The sequence below is a fragment of the Emiliania huxleyi genome (assembly GCF_000372725.1).
Source record: "Emiliania huxleyi CCMP1516 chromosome Unknown EMIHUscaffold_133, whole genome shotgun sequence".
Classification (NCBI taxonomy): Eukaryota; Haptophyta; order Isochrysidales; family Noelaerhabdaceae; genus Emiliania; species Emiliania huxleyi.
The window spans coordinates 382124-396573 of NW_005201259.1; the positions used below are offsets into that span (position 1 = coordinate 382124).

The following is a 14450-nucleotide window of genomic DNA, read 5'->3' on the forward strand; positions in this document are numbered from 1 at the left end:
GTGGTTTGGCCGCAGATCACAGATCACACCGGGCAAACTTGAATACTTTGCGCGCGTCCCTTCGCATGAGCCAGTGCATGGCCGCGGCCTACAACGTCTTCAACGAGTGGGACATGTACTACAAGAGCCCCCCCAACTCGGGCCAGCCGCGCAACCCCTTCGAGATGGCGCGCGCGCGCGCGCCCACGGTGGCCGCGCCGCCGCCGGCGGCGGCGGCGGCGGAGGCGACGGCGGCGGAGGCGGTGGAGGTGGAGGCGGAGGCGGCGGAGACGCCGGAGGTGACCATGGCGGAGGCGGAGGTGGCGCCAGCGGAGGCGGCGGAGGCGGAGGCCGTTCCAGCGGAGGTGACCATGGCGGAGGCGGCGCCGGCGGAGACCGCGCCCGCGCCCGCGCCCGAGGTGACCATGGCGGAGGCGGCGCCGGCGGAGACCGCGCCCGCGCCCGCGCCCGCGCTCGCACCGGCCGCGCCCGCGCCTGCGCCCGCGCCTGCGCCGGCACGCAAGGCCCTGGCGGCCTTTGCGGACACGCTCTGAGGGGTGAGCACGATTGCCGGCGGGTCACCTCGCGCAGACTGCATCGCGCGAACACGTGCTGCACGACCGGACGGCCTAACACGACGGTTACTGTACGCTCGTGTGGTGGGGTGGGGGGTGGGGGGGTATGGTCCTGCTGGCCAGAGGCGACGTCCTGTGCGGGTGGGGGGGTATGGTCGCGGCGCCAGGGCGCCGACCCTACCATACCTTACCCCGCAAAAAGTCCGAACCCTGGCTGGCACTCACACTAGAGCTCTACAACTACTCGAGAGTAGATCATCGCCCCTTGGTCCTTCCGGTCCTTCCAAAATCCTGCTCGTGCAGGTGGGGACCCTGTCCTCCTCCCCTTCCCTCGTTTGGGTTGTCTACTTTCTTTCTTTCTTCCCCCCCCCCCTTCGCTGTCTGTTTTCTTTCTTTCTTTCTTTCCCCTCGTTGGCGTGTTCATTTATTTATGCGACGGCACTCCGCTCCACGAAGCCAGCGCGCCCTCTTCGGCAGCATCGTAGTCGTCGTCGACTCGTCGTCACAACGAGGAACTGGGAACGCGATCTGAATTCCTCCCTCCACCTCGCCCACACCGCCGCCGCCGCCGCTCACGCCGCCGCCGCCCTCCACCTCGCCCACACCGCCGCCACCCTCCACCTCCCCCACACCCCCACACCGCCGCCGCCGCTCACGCCGCCGCCGCCCTCCACCTCGCCCACGCCGCCGCCGCCCTCCACCTCCACACCACCCCGCCGGCACTGCCGCCCACACCTCCGCCGCCCTCCTCCTCCCCCTTGCCTCCGCCACCCTCCACGCTGCCTCCCCCGCCGCCACCCTCCCCTTCGCTTCCCCTCTCCACCACCGCCCCCCTACTCCACCCCTCGCCCTCCCCCCGCCCGCCCTCCCCCCCGCCCTACCGAACCACCCACCCACCGCCCGCCCATGCCGACCTCCGCCCTCCCGCCGCCCTCCCCCCTTCCCGCCCCTACGGCTACGCCTTCGCCATCCCCCCCATCTGTGCGTTCCACTCCGTTCGCTCCCTCCCGCTTGGCGCCCATCCCGCCCTCAGCCCTCGCCCTCCGCCCCTGCCCTGGCTGGCTCTGGCCTGGGTGGCATCTCCTCATCATCACGCGCCAAGTGGGAGCAAGGGAGGGAAGTGGACGGGGCCCTGAGCCGACCTAGCCGCCAAACGGAATGGGGCGCCCAACACGTGCCGGATTACTGTGCCTTCCCCGGGCACAGCCTTTCGGCTCGTGAAGGGTCGGTGCGTGTCGTGACCTCCTGGAACACCCGTACCCCCGCACCATCTCCGTCGCTTGGTTCTATTAACCTTGTGCCCCACCGGGAGCGGCCAGGACTCATAGACTCGGTCGAGAGACCCCAGATTGGCACTCATGCCTCTCTGGACAGGGTGGCCCGCCACAAGGACCCCAGGAATTGCGACTCGCCGCTTTCCTCCCGCTGTGATTTTGTGTGAGCTCTTGTATGCATATTGTGTCTTGATTTGCCAACAATAGACCTGTCGAACACGACCCCCCCCCCCCCTTCCCCCCTCGCGACGCATTCGGCAAAGCTCGATGAATCTGCCGGAACGGAAATCCGGTCTTCTGTGTCCCTTCTTCTGCCCCCCTCCCCAATTCCCCGTACAGCCCGTCGGCCTAACAGAAATCGAGATTGGCTGTCAACACTCATATATTCTCCGTGCGCGAGTATCCCCCGGGGGGGTTGGGTCTGTGAGGGCTTCGCGTTTCGCCTTCGCCTTTGCCCGGCGTCGCGTGGCGCCGACCGCGGGAGAGAGCGGCGCACGCGCATGATGCCCGCCGAGAGGCAGCTGCAGCGCCGCCCGCGTACCATGTACACCGCGGAGTACAAACTGCGGGTCGTGCACGAGGCTCTCGCCCGCCCTGAAGCCTGCCGAATCAAACCGACCTGCAGAGACCCCCCCGGGGTTGAACCGGTGCCCTTTGACGGCCCAAAAGCGCCCCAAAGGTGTCCCCCCCCCCCCCCCCCCTCCCTCTCCCCTCCTCCCCACCACCCCCCCTGGCCGCCGCCCGGCGCCCCCCCTTCCCCGCGCCCCGAACTAGCTCGCCATCATGCCTGCAACTCCCTGGCTCCCGAGAGCGGGCGAGAGTGCCACCAGTACCAGCACCAGTGCCACCCCCTGCGCGTTGTTCACCGCACCCCTCGCTTGTATTCAGACGCAGCTGCGCAAGTGGATCAAGAACATTGAGACACTCGAGTCGCTCGCAAAGCTCGAGGCCCGGCAGCTCGAGATTCGACGCGACTTCATGGCCAAAGCGCCTCCCGCGGCCAACAACTTCGCCGACGCGAGGGCACAGGCTGGACTCGACAACCCCATGCACGCGGGCGACCACCCAAACTTGATGGGCTCGACAGCGCCTCTGCAACCGCCAGCCAAGGAAAGGGGAGCCGTGAATGCGCCGCGGGGCAGGGTGCGGGGATTCTAAGCGCGCCGTCTCTCGCCTCCAGGCGTCACCGCAGCTGCGGCAGCTACATCCTAAGCACATCTCGGATTTTCCTCATCTCGTGCAGTCGCCCACGTCGCAGCCCGTGCAGCCGCCGATTCCGACTCAGTACATGCCGATCAACGCGGCGGCCGAGGCGCCCGAGATGTGCATGTACACCCGAGCACAAACCCGGACGTCCAAGCTCAGGCTGCTACCTACTTAGGCGGCGTGGGCGACGGACACCCTGCTGCGATCGCACATGGCAATTGCGCAACAGTCGCCGACGATAGCGTTGGGGCTGCAGCAGCAGAGGGCGCTTCAACAGCAAGCCCTGCAGCAGGTAGCGCTGCAGCAGGCAGCACTGCAACAGCAGGCGCTGCAGGCTGCGCTGCAGCAGCAGCAGCAGCAGCCGCAACACGCCTTGCTACAGCAGCAGGCGGCCCAGCAGCATCAGCAGGCCCTGCATCAGGCGGCGCAACAACAGCAGCAGGCCTTGCTACAGGCGGCGCAGCAGCACCATCAGGCCCTGCAGCAGCAGCAACCGCAGCCTTGGCATCTGGCACCGGGCGCCCCGTCGGCGGCTGAGACACTCGGCCTCTGGACGTCGCAGCTGGTGCCGGCGCCCCAAGTCGCGCCGGTCGCGGGCGAGCCGCACCTGCTGCCGTGGCTGGTGGCTGGCCCCGCCGAGGCTGGCCCCGGGACTGCCCCCTCCTGGCTCATGGCGCCTGCGCCTGCGTTCTGCGCACAGCGAGGCGTGTACGCCGACATGCCGTCGCCGCTGCATGGGATGCGGGCCACCAGTGCGGGAAGCGCATGCGCCCCCTCTGTTGGCATCCCCCCCGTGGGGCCTGTCCCGCTCGGCGGTGGGTGCGTCGCGCCATCGTTCCCAGTGCAGTACGGGATTCCCACGCCAATGCTCCCCCAGGGCTCGCCCGTCCACGGGGAGTGCAGGGCGTGGGGCATGCCTCCCGAGGAGAGGGCTCGCTCCGCAACGTGGGAAGACAGCCAGCGTGCCGAGGAGGTCAGCGGCGTCAAGGTCAAGGCGGAGGCTGACCTGCTCACGGCCCGCGTCGGCGTGAAGCGACCTCGCACGCTGCAAGAGGGCCAGGAGGGCGCGGCCTCTCCCCCGATGCGGCCGCAAGATGTCGGGCTCGACGAGTCGCAGCTCGCGCAGCCGCACGCCCAGCCGAGCCCGGCGCCGGTGGCGTCGCCGGGGTCGAAGGCGCCGCCACCTCCCTCTGGATTGTGGCAGCCGGAGATTTTGTAGATCCACCGGCAGATTGACCGTCATGGACATAGTTGGCGATGGGGTTTCGTGCCTCAGTGCTCAGAGTACCCGCACAGTGGTCCACAGAGGGTGCATCAGATCCTGCTCCCAAAGGAGAAAGAAAACCGAACACGCACACATCAAACGGCGTTCTTGCCGATTACTTTCTCCAACGCCCAAAAAAGAAAATTGTCGTTGGTCCCTAAGGCTAAGCCAACACACGCCTACTGTCCCTCTTCGCCTCCTGCACTGATACGCCCGCTTCGCGATGATCACGCACAGTACGCGCTCGCGGCGCTGGCCCATCCCTCTGACGCTGGTAGCTACCACGCTCTTTGCGGCGCTGACACTCGTTGGTCGGCGGCCCAGCAGCGAGGGCATCGACTCTCTCGCGACTGCCTTTGACGACAGTACAATGGCAGCAACACTGACCGCCGAGCAGAAGCTCGTCGACTTTCAAGTGTCCGCGGACGAGACGGAGGAGGCTGTCAACTCCCAGATTGGCACCGCCGGCGCGCAAGCGGGCTCCCTCTCCTTGCCGGCGTCGTCAGAGGTGCTTCCCGCGCCGCTCGAGCACGTGAGGCAGTCGGTGGCAGACGGCGTGGGCGAGGCGAGCACGCGGTTCGGTGGCGAGGTGGGAAAGGCGGGCCGGTTTGCGAGCTCGCGCGTCACCGAGTCGCTGCTCGGCCTCGCGCAGGCCGGCGGCCTCGGCGATCTGAAGCCGGGCGGGTTGTCGGTCGAGTGGGAGGAGCTGGCCATCAGTGGGGTGGGAGGCGCGCGGAAGAAAGTGGCCTGTAGAGCCCTGGTCCGACAGTCTCATACTCTCCGACAGCACACGCCCGACAGTTCGGCAGCGCGGTCTGGCCTCCTAGGCGCGCAGTCTCATACTCTCCGACAGCACACGCCCGACAGTTCGGCAGCGCGGTCTGGCCTCCTAGGCGCGCAGTCTCATACTCTCCGACAGCACACACCCGACAGTCCGGCAGCGCGGTCTGGCCTCCTAGGCGCGCGGCTAAAGGCGGTGGTTGCGTATCCCAAGGCTGGGGCGGCGGAGGCGACACGCCGCTTCCCAGTCGTCGTCCTCTGCAACTCGTGGGTGATGAACTGGTGGGAGTACGCCGTCAAGCAGCAGGAGTGGGCGGCGGCGGGGTACGTCGTGCTGATGTACGTCGCGCGGGGCTGGTGGGAGTCGGAGGGGGAAGTGACCGCCGCGGGCCCGCTCGAGGCCCCGCCGAGAGATAGCCGAGACGCAGCCGAGAGAAGGGGGAGATACACGGGAGGTGAGCGACGCGGGCGCCGTGGGTCGAGGTGGACGACGCTCGCCGCGTGCTCGACACGGTCGAGACGCGCGCCGCCGACTGGCACGCCGACCCGTCCCGCATCGCCACGGCGGGCGTCTCGTATGGCGGAGGCCTTGCTGTCCTCACGGCCGCCGCCGACAGCCGCGTGACGGCGGCGGTCTCTCTCTCGGGGTGGGGCAACATCAACCGCGCCCTCGCGGGGCAGGGCGCGCCGCAGCCCCGTGCCCTTCCTAGACCACTCCTAGACCTCTCCTAGACCCTTCCTAGCCCTGTGCCCTGGCCAGCAAGCCGCCCTCCCCGCGAACTTGCTCGGAACCTTCTCGGAAGCTTCTCGGACGCCTCTTCGTAGGCGCGCCGAACCTGTTCTGGTACGAGGTGTGGACAGCTCGAAGCAGCTCCCGGCTAGACCTCGGCTGTGTCTCGGCTGTGTCTCGGCTGTGTCTCGGCTGTATCTCGGCTGTATCTCGGCTGTATCTCGGCTGTATCTGGCAGGTGCTCAAGCTGAGTGGCTCTCCATGGGTGGGCATGGGCCGGCTCTCCAACTCCGTCTCGCCACACTTCCGCGCCATCCTCGCCGGCACGCCGGGGGAGAGGGGCGGGGGGGGGGGCGCGGTGCCGCACTCTATCTCGGCCACCTCTCGGCCGCCTCTCGGCCTTAGGCAACCGCTCCGAGGAGGTTGTGGGGTGGTGCCGCACTCGCTCGCCAGAAGCGCACCTGCAGGCGGCTGCTCGCGGGGGGCGGGCGGCTGCGAGGACGTGCCGTGGACGCGCCTCGGACGTGTCCTGGACGTGTCCCCGCAGGACTTGTGCGGCGGCGGTCGCGCCACGCCCGTTCTCCTGTCCAACAACGCGGAGGACCGGCTCTTCGCGCCCGACGCGGCGCTGCTCTACCGGCAGGCGCTGCATGGCGCCGGCTGCCGCGTCGAGACGATGATCCACGAGGGGATCCACGCCATGGCAGAGCTGCCAGGCTCTCTCTCTCCCCCTCTCTCTCCCTCTCTCTCCCTCTCTCTCTCTCTCTCTCTCTCTCTCTCTCTCTCTCTCTCTCTCTCCCTCTCTCTCTCTCTCTCTCTCTCCCTCTCTCCCTCTCCCCTCTCACCCTTCATCTCTTTTCTCTGCCGCCAGCCATGCTTGGTTTCTTGAGTCATGTCCAGTCATGTCCTCACCCGTCATCTCACTGGAACCTGCCAGGCATGTTGGGCTTCTCCGACGCCGTCGCAACATCGTCCCCGCTCTGGAGCCGTGTCCTGGCTTTCCTCGACGCCAACCTCAAGCCGGGCGCCGCGCCGCCGCCGCCGCCGCCACCCGCCCTCTCGTTCCAGCTGCGCCAGCCAGAGGCGTCTGTCTTCAAGAACTACGTGCCGGCCGGATCTAGATGCGGCACATCCTCTGCTGGCCACCCTCTCACCTCGAGACCTCGAGACGAGGTAGTGTGCTCGGCTGCGCCCCCACCACGTTGCAGCCGTGTGCGTAGGGGGGGGGGGGGTATTCCACACAAGGCGCGGGCACGCCGCTTCACCCCCGCCCTCCCCCCTACCCCCCTACCCCCCCTACCCCCTCTCACGCCACGTCCAGGTGCCAGTCTACCTCGACTTCGACTCGTGGCCGTCGCCGCGCGTGCAGCCGTCAAGCTACAGGCTCCGCGGCGACGCGCTGGCGCCGCCGCAGGCTAGAGGTTGGGCGGCGCTGCTCTGCCTCCGCCGCCGACTAGAACGTTCTCATCCGTTCCATCCGCTCGTCAGATGTCGCAGCGCCGTCTCCGCCGCCGAAGGCCGAGGAGTGCACGCGGCGGCTGGCGTATGGCCCCGACACGGGCTTCAGCGGCGGGGCGCCGCTCCACACCGCTCTGGGGCGGGGGGTGGCTCGAGAAGTGTCTCGGAACGTGCCGCCTCGGCTCTCTCCCCCTCAGGTGCCGCTGCTGAGCCCGTTTGTCTCTGCCGCCGCCGGGGTGCAGATCAAGTCGTACCGGCGCGCCATCAACTCTAGCTCGGCGGCGCTCTTTGTCGCGCCGCCGCAGGAGCACCACCCTTCCCCTCTCCCGCTCGTAGCCTCGCCCCTAGCCCCCCCCCCCACCCCCCCCACCCACCCACCCACCCACCACACACACACACACACACCCCACCACCACCACCACCACCACCACCACCACCACCACCACCACCACCACCACCACTAGGCGGCGCCTCTGCGGGTGTGCGGCATCCCAAACGCCACCTTCCACGCCTCCTCCAGCATGGACCGCTTCCAGCTCGCGGCGCGCGTCTTCTCGATGGCGCCAAACGGCGAGACGAGCCGAGACGAGCCGAGACGAGCCGAGCGGAGCCGAGAGGAGCCGAGCGAGCGGGGGTGTGCCGGCAGGCGAGCTCGAGCTCCTCTCATCCGGCTAATGGATCATGAGTAGTGAAGAAAGACTCCTCCACAGGCGAGCTCGAGCTCCTCTCATCCGGCTAATGGATCATGAGTAGTGAAGAAAGACTCCTCCACAGGCGAGCTCGAGCTCCTCTCATCCGGCTAATGGATCATGAGTAGTGAAGAGTGACTCCTCCACAGGCGAGCTCGAGCTCCTCTCATCCGGCTAATGGATCATGAGTAGTGAAGAAAGACTCATCCACAGGCGAGCTCGAGCTCCTCTCATCCGGCTAATGGATCATGAGTAGTGAAGAGAGACTCCTCCACAGGCGAGCTCGAGCTCCTCTCCTTCGGCGCGCGCGACGTGTGGCACCGAGGGCCGGACCCGCCGTGCTTGCGCCCGGACGGCATCACGGATGAGAGAGGAACACCCCGGGGACTTGTGGGACCTCCCCGTAGGTACCTGCGCCCGGACGACGTCAGGGACAACTGGGACGTGCCGGCCGGTGGCGCAGGGGAGGTGGTGGTGCGGATGGCGGCCCTCTGCACCGACGTGCCCGCCGACCGCACGAGCCTGCTTCCGTGCAGGACCTCTCTTAGACATTTCCTGGAACATTCCTGTAGGTGCCCGCCGGCAACGCCGTCGCCCTCGGCCTCTCCTTGCACGACCCGACCCGCGCCGCCGCAAACAGCGACGTGGCATTGCGCGTGGACGTCGGCTGCTGCGGCGCGAGCGCGCTGTGGCTGCCCGTCGTGGGGGCGAGCGGAGGAGCGGCACTTTGAGGATTCCATGAGTATGTTGCGCGGCGGCGCGGGCCGCCGGCGCGCCCCCGCCCCTCCAACTTGGTCTTGGAACTTGTTCGGGGCCGCAGAGAGAACTTTAGTGGTAGAGCGCGCATCTTCAATCTAGAGACTAGAGAGACAAGGAGGCCATTTTACACGTGGACGTCATTGCTCTGACACACACAATCCGAAATTCGGAGGCGACCGCAAACACGGCATCTGAAACGGATGCGCGTTCGTGCATGGTGAAGGCATTCTCTGACCTTTTGTTGTAACTCGAGCGGTGTAAGGCTAAAGGGTCGAAAAAGCCAGACACTACTGGTGGTCCAGAACGGAGCGCAGCTGCGCACTGTCCACTCACTCCGATGGAGCCCGATATGTATGTGTGAGACCTGAGAGCAGCGTGCAGCTGGAGCGCGAGCGCGCACAATCGAGCGCCGCCCATGCACTGCTGTCTCGGTCCTCTACGTCGGCTCGTCATCCATGGTACACAATCCTCTCCCGCGCAAGAGCAGGGAGATGCGGTTCTCGTGCGGCACGAGCCGGAAACGCAGTCCGCGCCGCGGCTCGTCGAGAGGCATGGTCGAAAATTGGCGGAACATTGGCCGAGATGAAAAACTGGCCGAGATGAAACATTGGCGCCGAAGGTCACAGCGGCGGCGTGGCCTGGGCGGGCTCCTCCTGCTTGACTGCGGAGTGGGTGGTTGCCGTCGGGCGGGCCGGTCCGCGCTCCACCGCCTCCACCCGCCGCCGCAGGACGGAGGCCTGCAGCCCGCTTGGCTGGAGCGGCAGGGCGGCGAGGAAGGCCTGCGAGGGGCGTTGGGAGGGGGAGGAGAAGGCGGGTGGACGCGGGGGCGGGGGCGGGGGCGGGGCGTATCATGGGAGTTGAGTGCCCTCGAGCCGTCCGGCTGCCCCGACTCGGCAAATCTCGGCAAATCTCGGCAAATCTCGGCTCATCTCGGCTCATCTCGCCTCGAGCTGCCCCGACTCGGCAAGGAGCGGCACCGACATTCCACGCCGGAGACACCTGCGGCGCGTCGAAGGTTGGGCGGCGTTACGTCGGCGTCGGGCTGGGCGGCGGGCGCACCAGGACTAGCCACACCGACGCGCTGCATGCGGGGTGGGCGGGCGGCGAGACGTGCGGGAGTGGGGGCGGAGGGTGCGCGTGCGCGGGGGGGGCGCTCTTGACCGCGGGGGCCAATCTCTCTCGGACAATCTCGGACAATCTCGGGTCATCTCACCAGCTGAGCGCAGCGCTCTTCACCTCGTCGCTCATGTCGCTCGTCAGCGTCGCAAGCCCCTCCACCACCGCCCCCTCGGGAAACCGGCGAGCCCCCCGCTCCACGCCCACCGGCGGCGAGGCCGCCGGGAGAGGCACCGCCGCCCCTGACGCCGCCCCTGCGGCCGCCGCCTGCCCCGCCGCCGCCACCGGCCGGAATGGCGCCGCCTCCACCCTGCTGAACGCGGTGGTCTCGGCCGCCCCTCGCAAACCCGCCGAGCGTGGTTGAGCAATCGGCTGCTGCGCCGGCAGCGGGCTTGCAATCTGGACCGGGACGGGCTGCCGGCCGGCCGAGTGCAGCTGCTGCACGTGCTGTACGGCCTGCACTTGCTGCGCGCTGTACAGCTGCTGCTGCATCTGCGGCGGCATCTGTGGCAACATCTGCATCTGCGGCTGCATCTGCGGCTGCATCTGCGGCTGCTGCGGGGGCGACTGCTGCGGCGGCATCACCACCATCGTGGCGGGATGCGGCGCGGCGATCTGCATCGCGGCCATCGACTGGTGCGGCGCCTAATCTCGGGTGATCTCGGGTGGCCTCGGGTGATCTCGGCGTCGCCGCCCTCGGCTGGTGCGGCGCCTGCTGCAGCCGCAGCCGCCCGACGTGCAGCAGCTGAGCCTGGGGCAAGGGCGCACATGACAAGGCTGGGAGGACAAGGCTGGGAGGACAAGGCTGGGAGGACAAGGCTGGGAGGACAAGGCTGGGAGGAGACGAGGGCGGGAGAGGGACAGAGAGGCTGCGAGGCAAGCGTCGGCGCGAGAGCGGGGGGCGCGTGGGCCGGCGTGTCCAGAGGCTGTGAGGCAAACCGCCGCCAGAGAGATAAAACGCCGCCCCGTAATCAGAGAGTGTGCGGGCGGGGTTCTGGCGTCAGAAGAGAGTGTGCGGGCAGGGAGCAAGGCGCCTGGCCACACGGTGCGTAGACTTGCGGGTGGCCGGCCGCGCCTGAGGAGCGGAGGCGAGCGAGCTGAGGGCGGGGCTGCGGTCCCGTGGAGGGCGTTCGCAGCTGAATGCGACTGCGACGCTCGCAAGGACGGGGGCGTTTGTTTCTGCATCTGGAATGGCGGGCCATAGTGCGGCGCAAGCTCCCAAGGCTGGCCGGGCGGGAGGGCGTGGCCGGTCGGCAGCGCGGCGTGCTGCGGCGCGAGGAGCACGCCGCCGCCGTGCGACGCGTAGGCGCACCTAGACGAAGCTTCCGAGAAGGTTCGGGCGGACGGCTCTGCGAGGCGGCCACCGAGTGTGCAGAGGGGCGCACGGCGCTGCCGCGGGCGCGAAGGGGCGGAAGGCGGGCTGTGGCGGCCGCAGCGGCACCAGCTGGGGCGGCGCGTACTCGTGCTCCGGAGACGAAGCCAGCGAGCTGCTGCAGCTGTTGTGCCGGGCGCCACACAGCGCGAGGGCAGGCAGCGCCGCGCTGGGCTGAGGGGGGGGAGGGGCGCCGAGCGAGGTGGGCATTCGCTTGGCGTCGCCAGCCGCGTCCGCGAGCGCCGCCAGCGGGTCCCCGGCAGAGCTGCAAGCAGGCCTCGCTCGCTTGCCGGGCTGAACGCGCCGCGGGTCGGAGGAGGAGGAGGAGGCGGCCGCCGCCGACTGGCCCGCGCTTCCGCTCTGCGGGGCGGCAGAGGGCCCGAGGGGGAGGGGCGCCGAGCTGGCCTGCGCTGGCGCGGATTTGCGCGCCTTGGACGGGCCAGCCCGCTCCTTTGGCTCGGCCGACGCGCGCCGCTGCAGAAAGGTGATGCCCGACTCAGCGAGCCGGCGGAGCGCGCGCACAAAGGAGGCGCGCTCGGCACTCGCGTGGGGGCACTCGCGGCAGTCGGTGTACTTTTGAGCGAGCTGATCGCACGCGGGCCGGTCGGGGATCTGGTCCAGGATCCGCCGGACCAGCGGTTCTGGCGGCAGATCATAAGTCTTGTCCTCGACCGCCTTGCTCGTGTGGTTGAAGAGCTGGGCAAAGTCCTTCATCGCGGCCTTGATGGGGCAGCTCTCCGGCCAGTGCATCGCGAGCCTGAGAGGGCCGCGCAAAGGGTCGCCGCGGCGGCTCCGCAAGCGGTGAGAGGGAGGGCCCGCCCCCCCGGCAGGTCGGCTATCCAGCGCGGGCCTCGGAGGATGGTCTCGTAAAGCACGTCTTCGAACTTCTGTCCTTTCATTAGCGAAGTAGGTCCTACCGCCGAGAGTCTCTTCTTAATCCGCCGAGAGGTAAGCGCCGCCGCATTCAACAACGGTTGAAAAGAAATGCAGCGCGCTGCACGACGCTCCACCTCTCCGCGCGCTCTGTCTGTGTCTCTCTCCTTCTCCCCTCGTTCTCTTCTTCTCGTTCTCCCTCCCAAATCACTGTGAGAGTCGTGATTTGTTGTTGGTCTTCAAAAATCTCTCTCTCTCTCTCTCTGAGGGTCGTGATTTCTTGTCACGTTGTTAGTCTTCAAAAATCTCTCTCTCCCCCCCTCGCTCTCTCTTGCGAGCACTGACTGCAAGAAGAACTGGTAGGTAGGATTCCTACCTAGCGCGCTGGCTCGTGGCTGGATTCTGCAGCCGTTGTCGTCGCTGTTTAGTTACGCGCAGGCCCGGGGGCCCGAAGCGACTCGTGTGGATTTGTTGCATAGCATTCTCCCCACAGCACGAACCAGCCGCTGCCCAAGAAAGAAGATCGAGGCCTTGACTGGCCAGCGCGTCGTCGCTATAGCCTGGGATCCTGTGTGGCCACTGGGCGCGCATGCTCGAGGGCCGAGGCGGAGGACGTGGCGGCGATGGGAAGGCCTCTTCGCCGATCTCGGCGGTGGTTGTGTCCGAGGAGGCCACCGGCCAAAAGCGCATGTCTTGAAGGTCTGATACTGAGTACTCGAGTAGCTTTTAGTAACAAAGGCAAAGGCGTTTCTCACCGCGCGCGGGCCCCCGCCGCCATGAATCCGGAGGACACCCTACCGCCCGACGTCACCTTCAGGCCGGTCACTGCCTACCCGGCCTTGACGGCTTGGCCGGACCGAGCCACGCTCTACGCCCTGACGAGCGCCAACACCGTCGCCACCGAGCCGCGCCGGCCGACGGTGATCCACATGTACGACAGCGGGTGAGGCGGGTGCCGCCCGTGCGCCGAGGCCATGGCTGCCTGGGCGCACGGCGGCAGCTACGGCGACCGCGTCCGCTTCCTCATGCTCTGCGTGGAGACGGGCGCGAGTGGCCTCCGCACGGCCAAGGCGTTTGGCAAGGAGTTTCGGCTGCCAGCGACGGTGGTGAACGGGTACATTGAGAGCAAGTCGGAGCTGCCGCGCTTCGGCCAGCTCGGCTGCGGCGGCTTTGTGGTCCTCGGTCGCCACGGAGAGTTTGTCGCCGCGCGAACCGTGCCTTCGTATCTGGACCGAGGCAGCTACCGCACCAGAGCTCCGCCCGAGCCGGCATCGGATCAGGCGAGTCTGGTGGCTGGATGTAGGCGCCCTGGCCTTCGCCGCGGTCGAGGCCCTCCTGGCCGGCCTCGGCGTCCAGAGGTCCACTCCCGCCACCGGCGGCGGCGGCGGCGGCAGTGAGGGCAAAGGCGGCGCCGCCGCTGCGCCGCTGCTGCTGGCCGCGGTCGCCCACGCGCAGATGGATCGCGAGCACGAGGGCCTCGCCGACGCGGCGGACGCCCTCCGGCAGCAGCGCAGCCTGGCGAGCCTACGCCGCCTCAGGCGCGGCGGAGATGCGGCCGAGATGCGGCGAGATGCGGGGAGATGTGGCAGCCTGGCGAGCTCGAGATGCAGTTGAGGTGCAGCGGAGATGCGGCGAGGTGCGGCGAGGTGCGGGGACTGTGCCGAGCGCCTGTTCACAGCGTCGCTTCGCTCTCTCCCTCGCTGCTTCGCAGGCGGGAGTGGGCGGAGCACTGTGCGCACGAAGAGGCGCTCTTTGAGCAGCACGACTTTGCAGGCCACGGGAGCAGATCTCGGGTGAGCTCGGGTGAGCTCGGGCGATCTCGGCTGATCTCGCCGTGTCTCGCAGGCCACCGCTCGAGAGGCGATCTCGCCGGCACCGCGTCGCACGTGAAGCACCACCGCGCGCTCCTGGCGAGCATGGACGCCGCCGTGCAGAGCTGCGAGGAGGGCGCCGAGTGCTCGCGGGGAGGCTGCTGTGCGCCCGGACTGGTCAGCGACGAATCGGTGCGTTCCGAGATCACCCGAGATGAGCCGAGATGAGCCGCGTTGCGGCGCACCTCTCCTTGCAGAGAGGGTGCTCGAGCACAGCGGGGGGCGGCGCCTCTTCAGCGGTGTGTGTGCACAGGTGCGCCGCATCCTCGGGGAGCTGCAGCAGCACGGCGACGTGTACGATGCCGCCTACGTAGGCAGGCTCGGCTAGCGGCGCTCGAGGCCGACCCCTCCCCTTCCTTCCGACGCAACACATGACCACTAGTCGGACATCTCCCACTTTGCGGAGCCCGGCCGGTGTGAAGTCCTCACGGGGCCACAAAGCCCTATGCCAACGCGTCGTTTCTCGTGTGGGGCTGGTTCGGAAAAAGTTTCGTTCTTAAAATA

At 68.1% G+C, this 14450-nt stretch overlaps 4 protein-coding genes across 4 annotated transcripts; 3 read left to right on the plus strand and 1 right to left on the minus strand.

Moving 5' to 3' along the window:
- Nucleotides 1-2328: 2328 nt before the first annotated feature.
- Nucleotides 2329-4253, plus strand: EMIHUDRAFT_226668 (hypothetical protein; the record flags this gene model as incomplete). Its single annotated transcript, XM_005788697.1, has 4 exons — nucleotides 2329-2475; nucleotides 2717-2971; nucleotides 3210-3326; nucleotides 3597-4253. 4 exons carry the CDS (start codon nucleotides 2329-2331, stop codon nucleotides 4251-4253), a joined length of 1176 nt encoding a protein of 391 aa, XP_005788754.1.
- Nucleotides 4254-4472: 219 nt separating this feature from the next.
- Nucleotides 4473-8982, plus strand: EMIHUDRAFT_440656 (hypothetical protein). Its single transcript, XM_005788698.1, has 12 exons — nucleotides 4473-5026; nucleotides 5258-5478; nucleotides 5562-5760; nucleotides 5904-5956; nucleotides 6213-6275; nucleotides 6356-6524; nucleotides 6746-6912; nucleotides 7130-7229; nucleotides 7297-7571; nucleotides 7731-7836; nucleotides 8233-8456; nucleotides 8528-8982. The coding sequence occupies exons 1-12, from the start codon at nucleotides 4522-4524 to the stop codon at nucleotides 8684-8686; spliced, it is 2241 nt and encodes a 746-aa protein (XP_005788755.1). The 5' UTR covers nucleotides 4473-4521; the 3' UTR covers nucleotides 8687-8982.
- A 352-nt stretch (nucleotides 8983-9334) lies between these two features.
- Nucleotides 9335-11952, minus strand: EMIHUDRAFT_110364 (hypothetical protein; the record flags this gene model as incomplete). Its single annotated transcript, XM_005788699.1, has 4 exons — nucleotides 9335-9493; nucleotides 9951-10475; nucleotides 10875-11142; nucleotides 11216-11952. 4 exons carry the CDS (start codon nucleotides 11950-11952, stop codon nucleotides 9335-9337), a joined length of 1689 nt encoding a protein of 562 aa, XP_005788756.1.
- Nucleotides 11953-13049: 1097 nt separating this feature from the next.
- Nucleotides 13050-14450, plus strand: EMIHUDRAFT_467234 (hypothetical protein; the record flags this gene model as incomplete). The annotated part of the gene is made up of 5 exons (XM_005788700.1): nucleotides 13050-13257; nucleotides 13379-13433; nucleotides 13787-13878; nucleotides 13921-14078; nucleotides 14200-14450. The coding sequence occupies 5 exons, from the start codon at nucleotides 13050-13052 to the stop codon at nucleotides 14272-14274; spliced, it is 588 nt and encodes a 195-aa protein (XP_005788757.1). The 3' UTR covers nucleotides 14275-14450.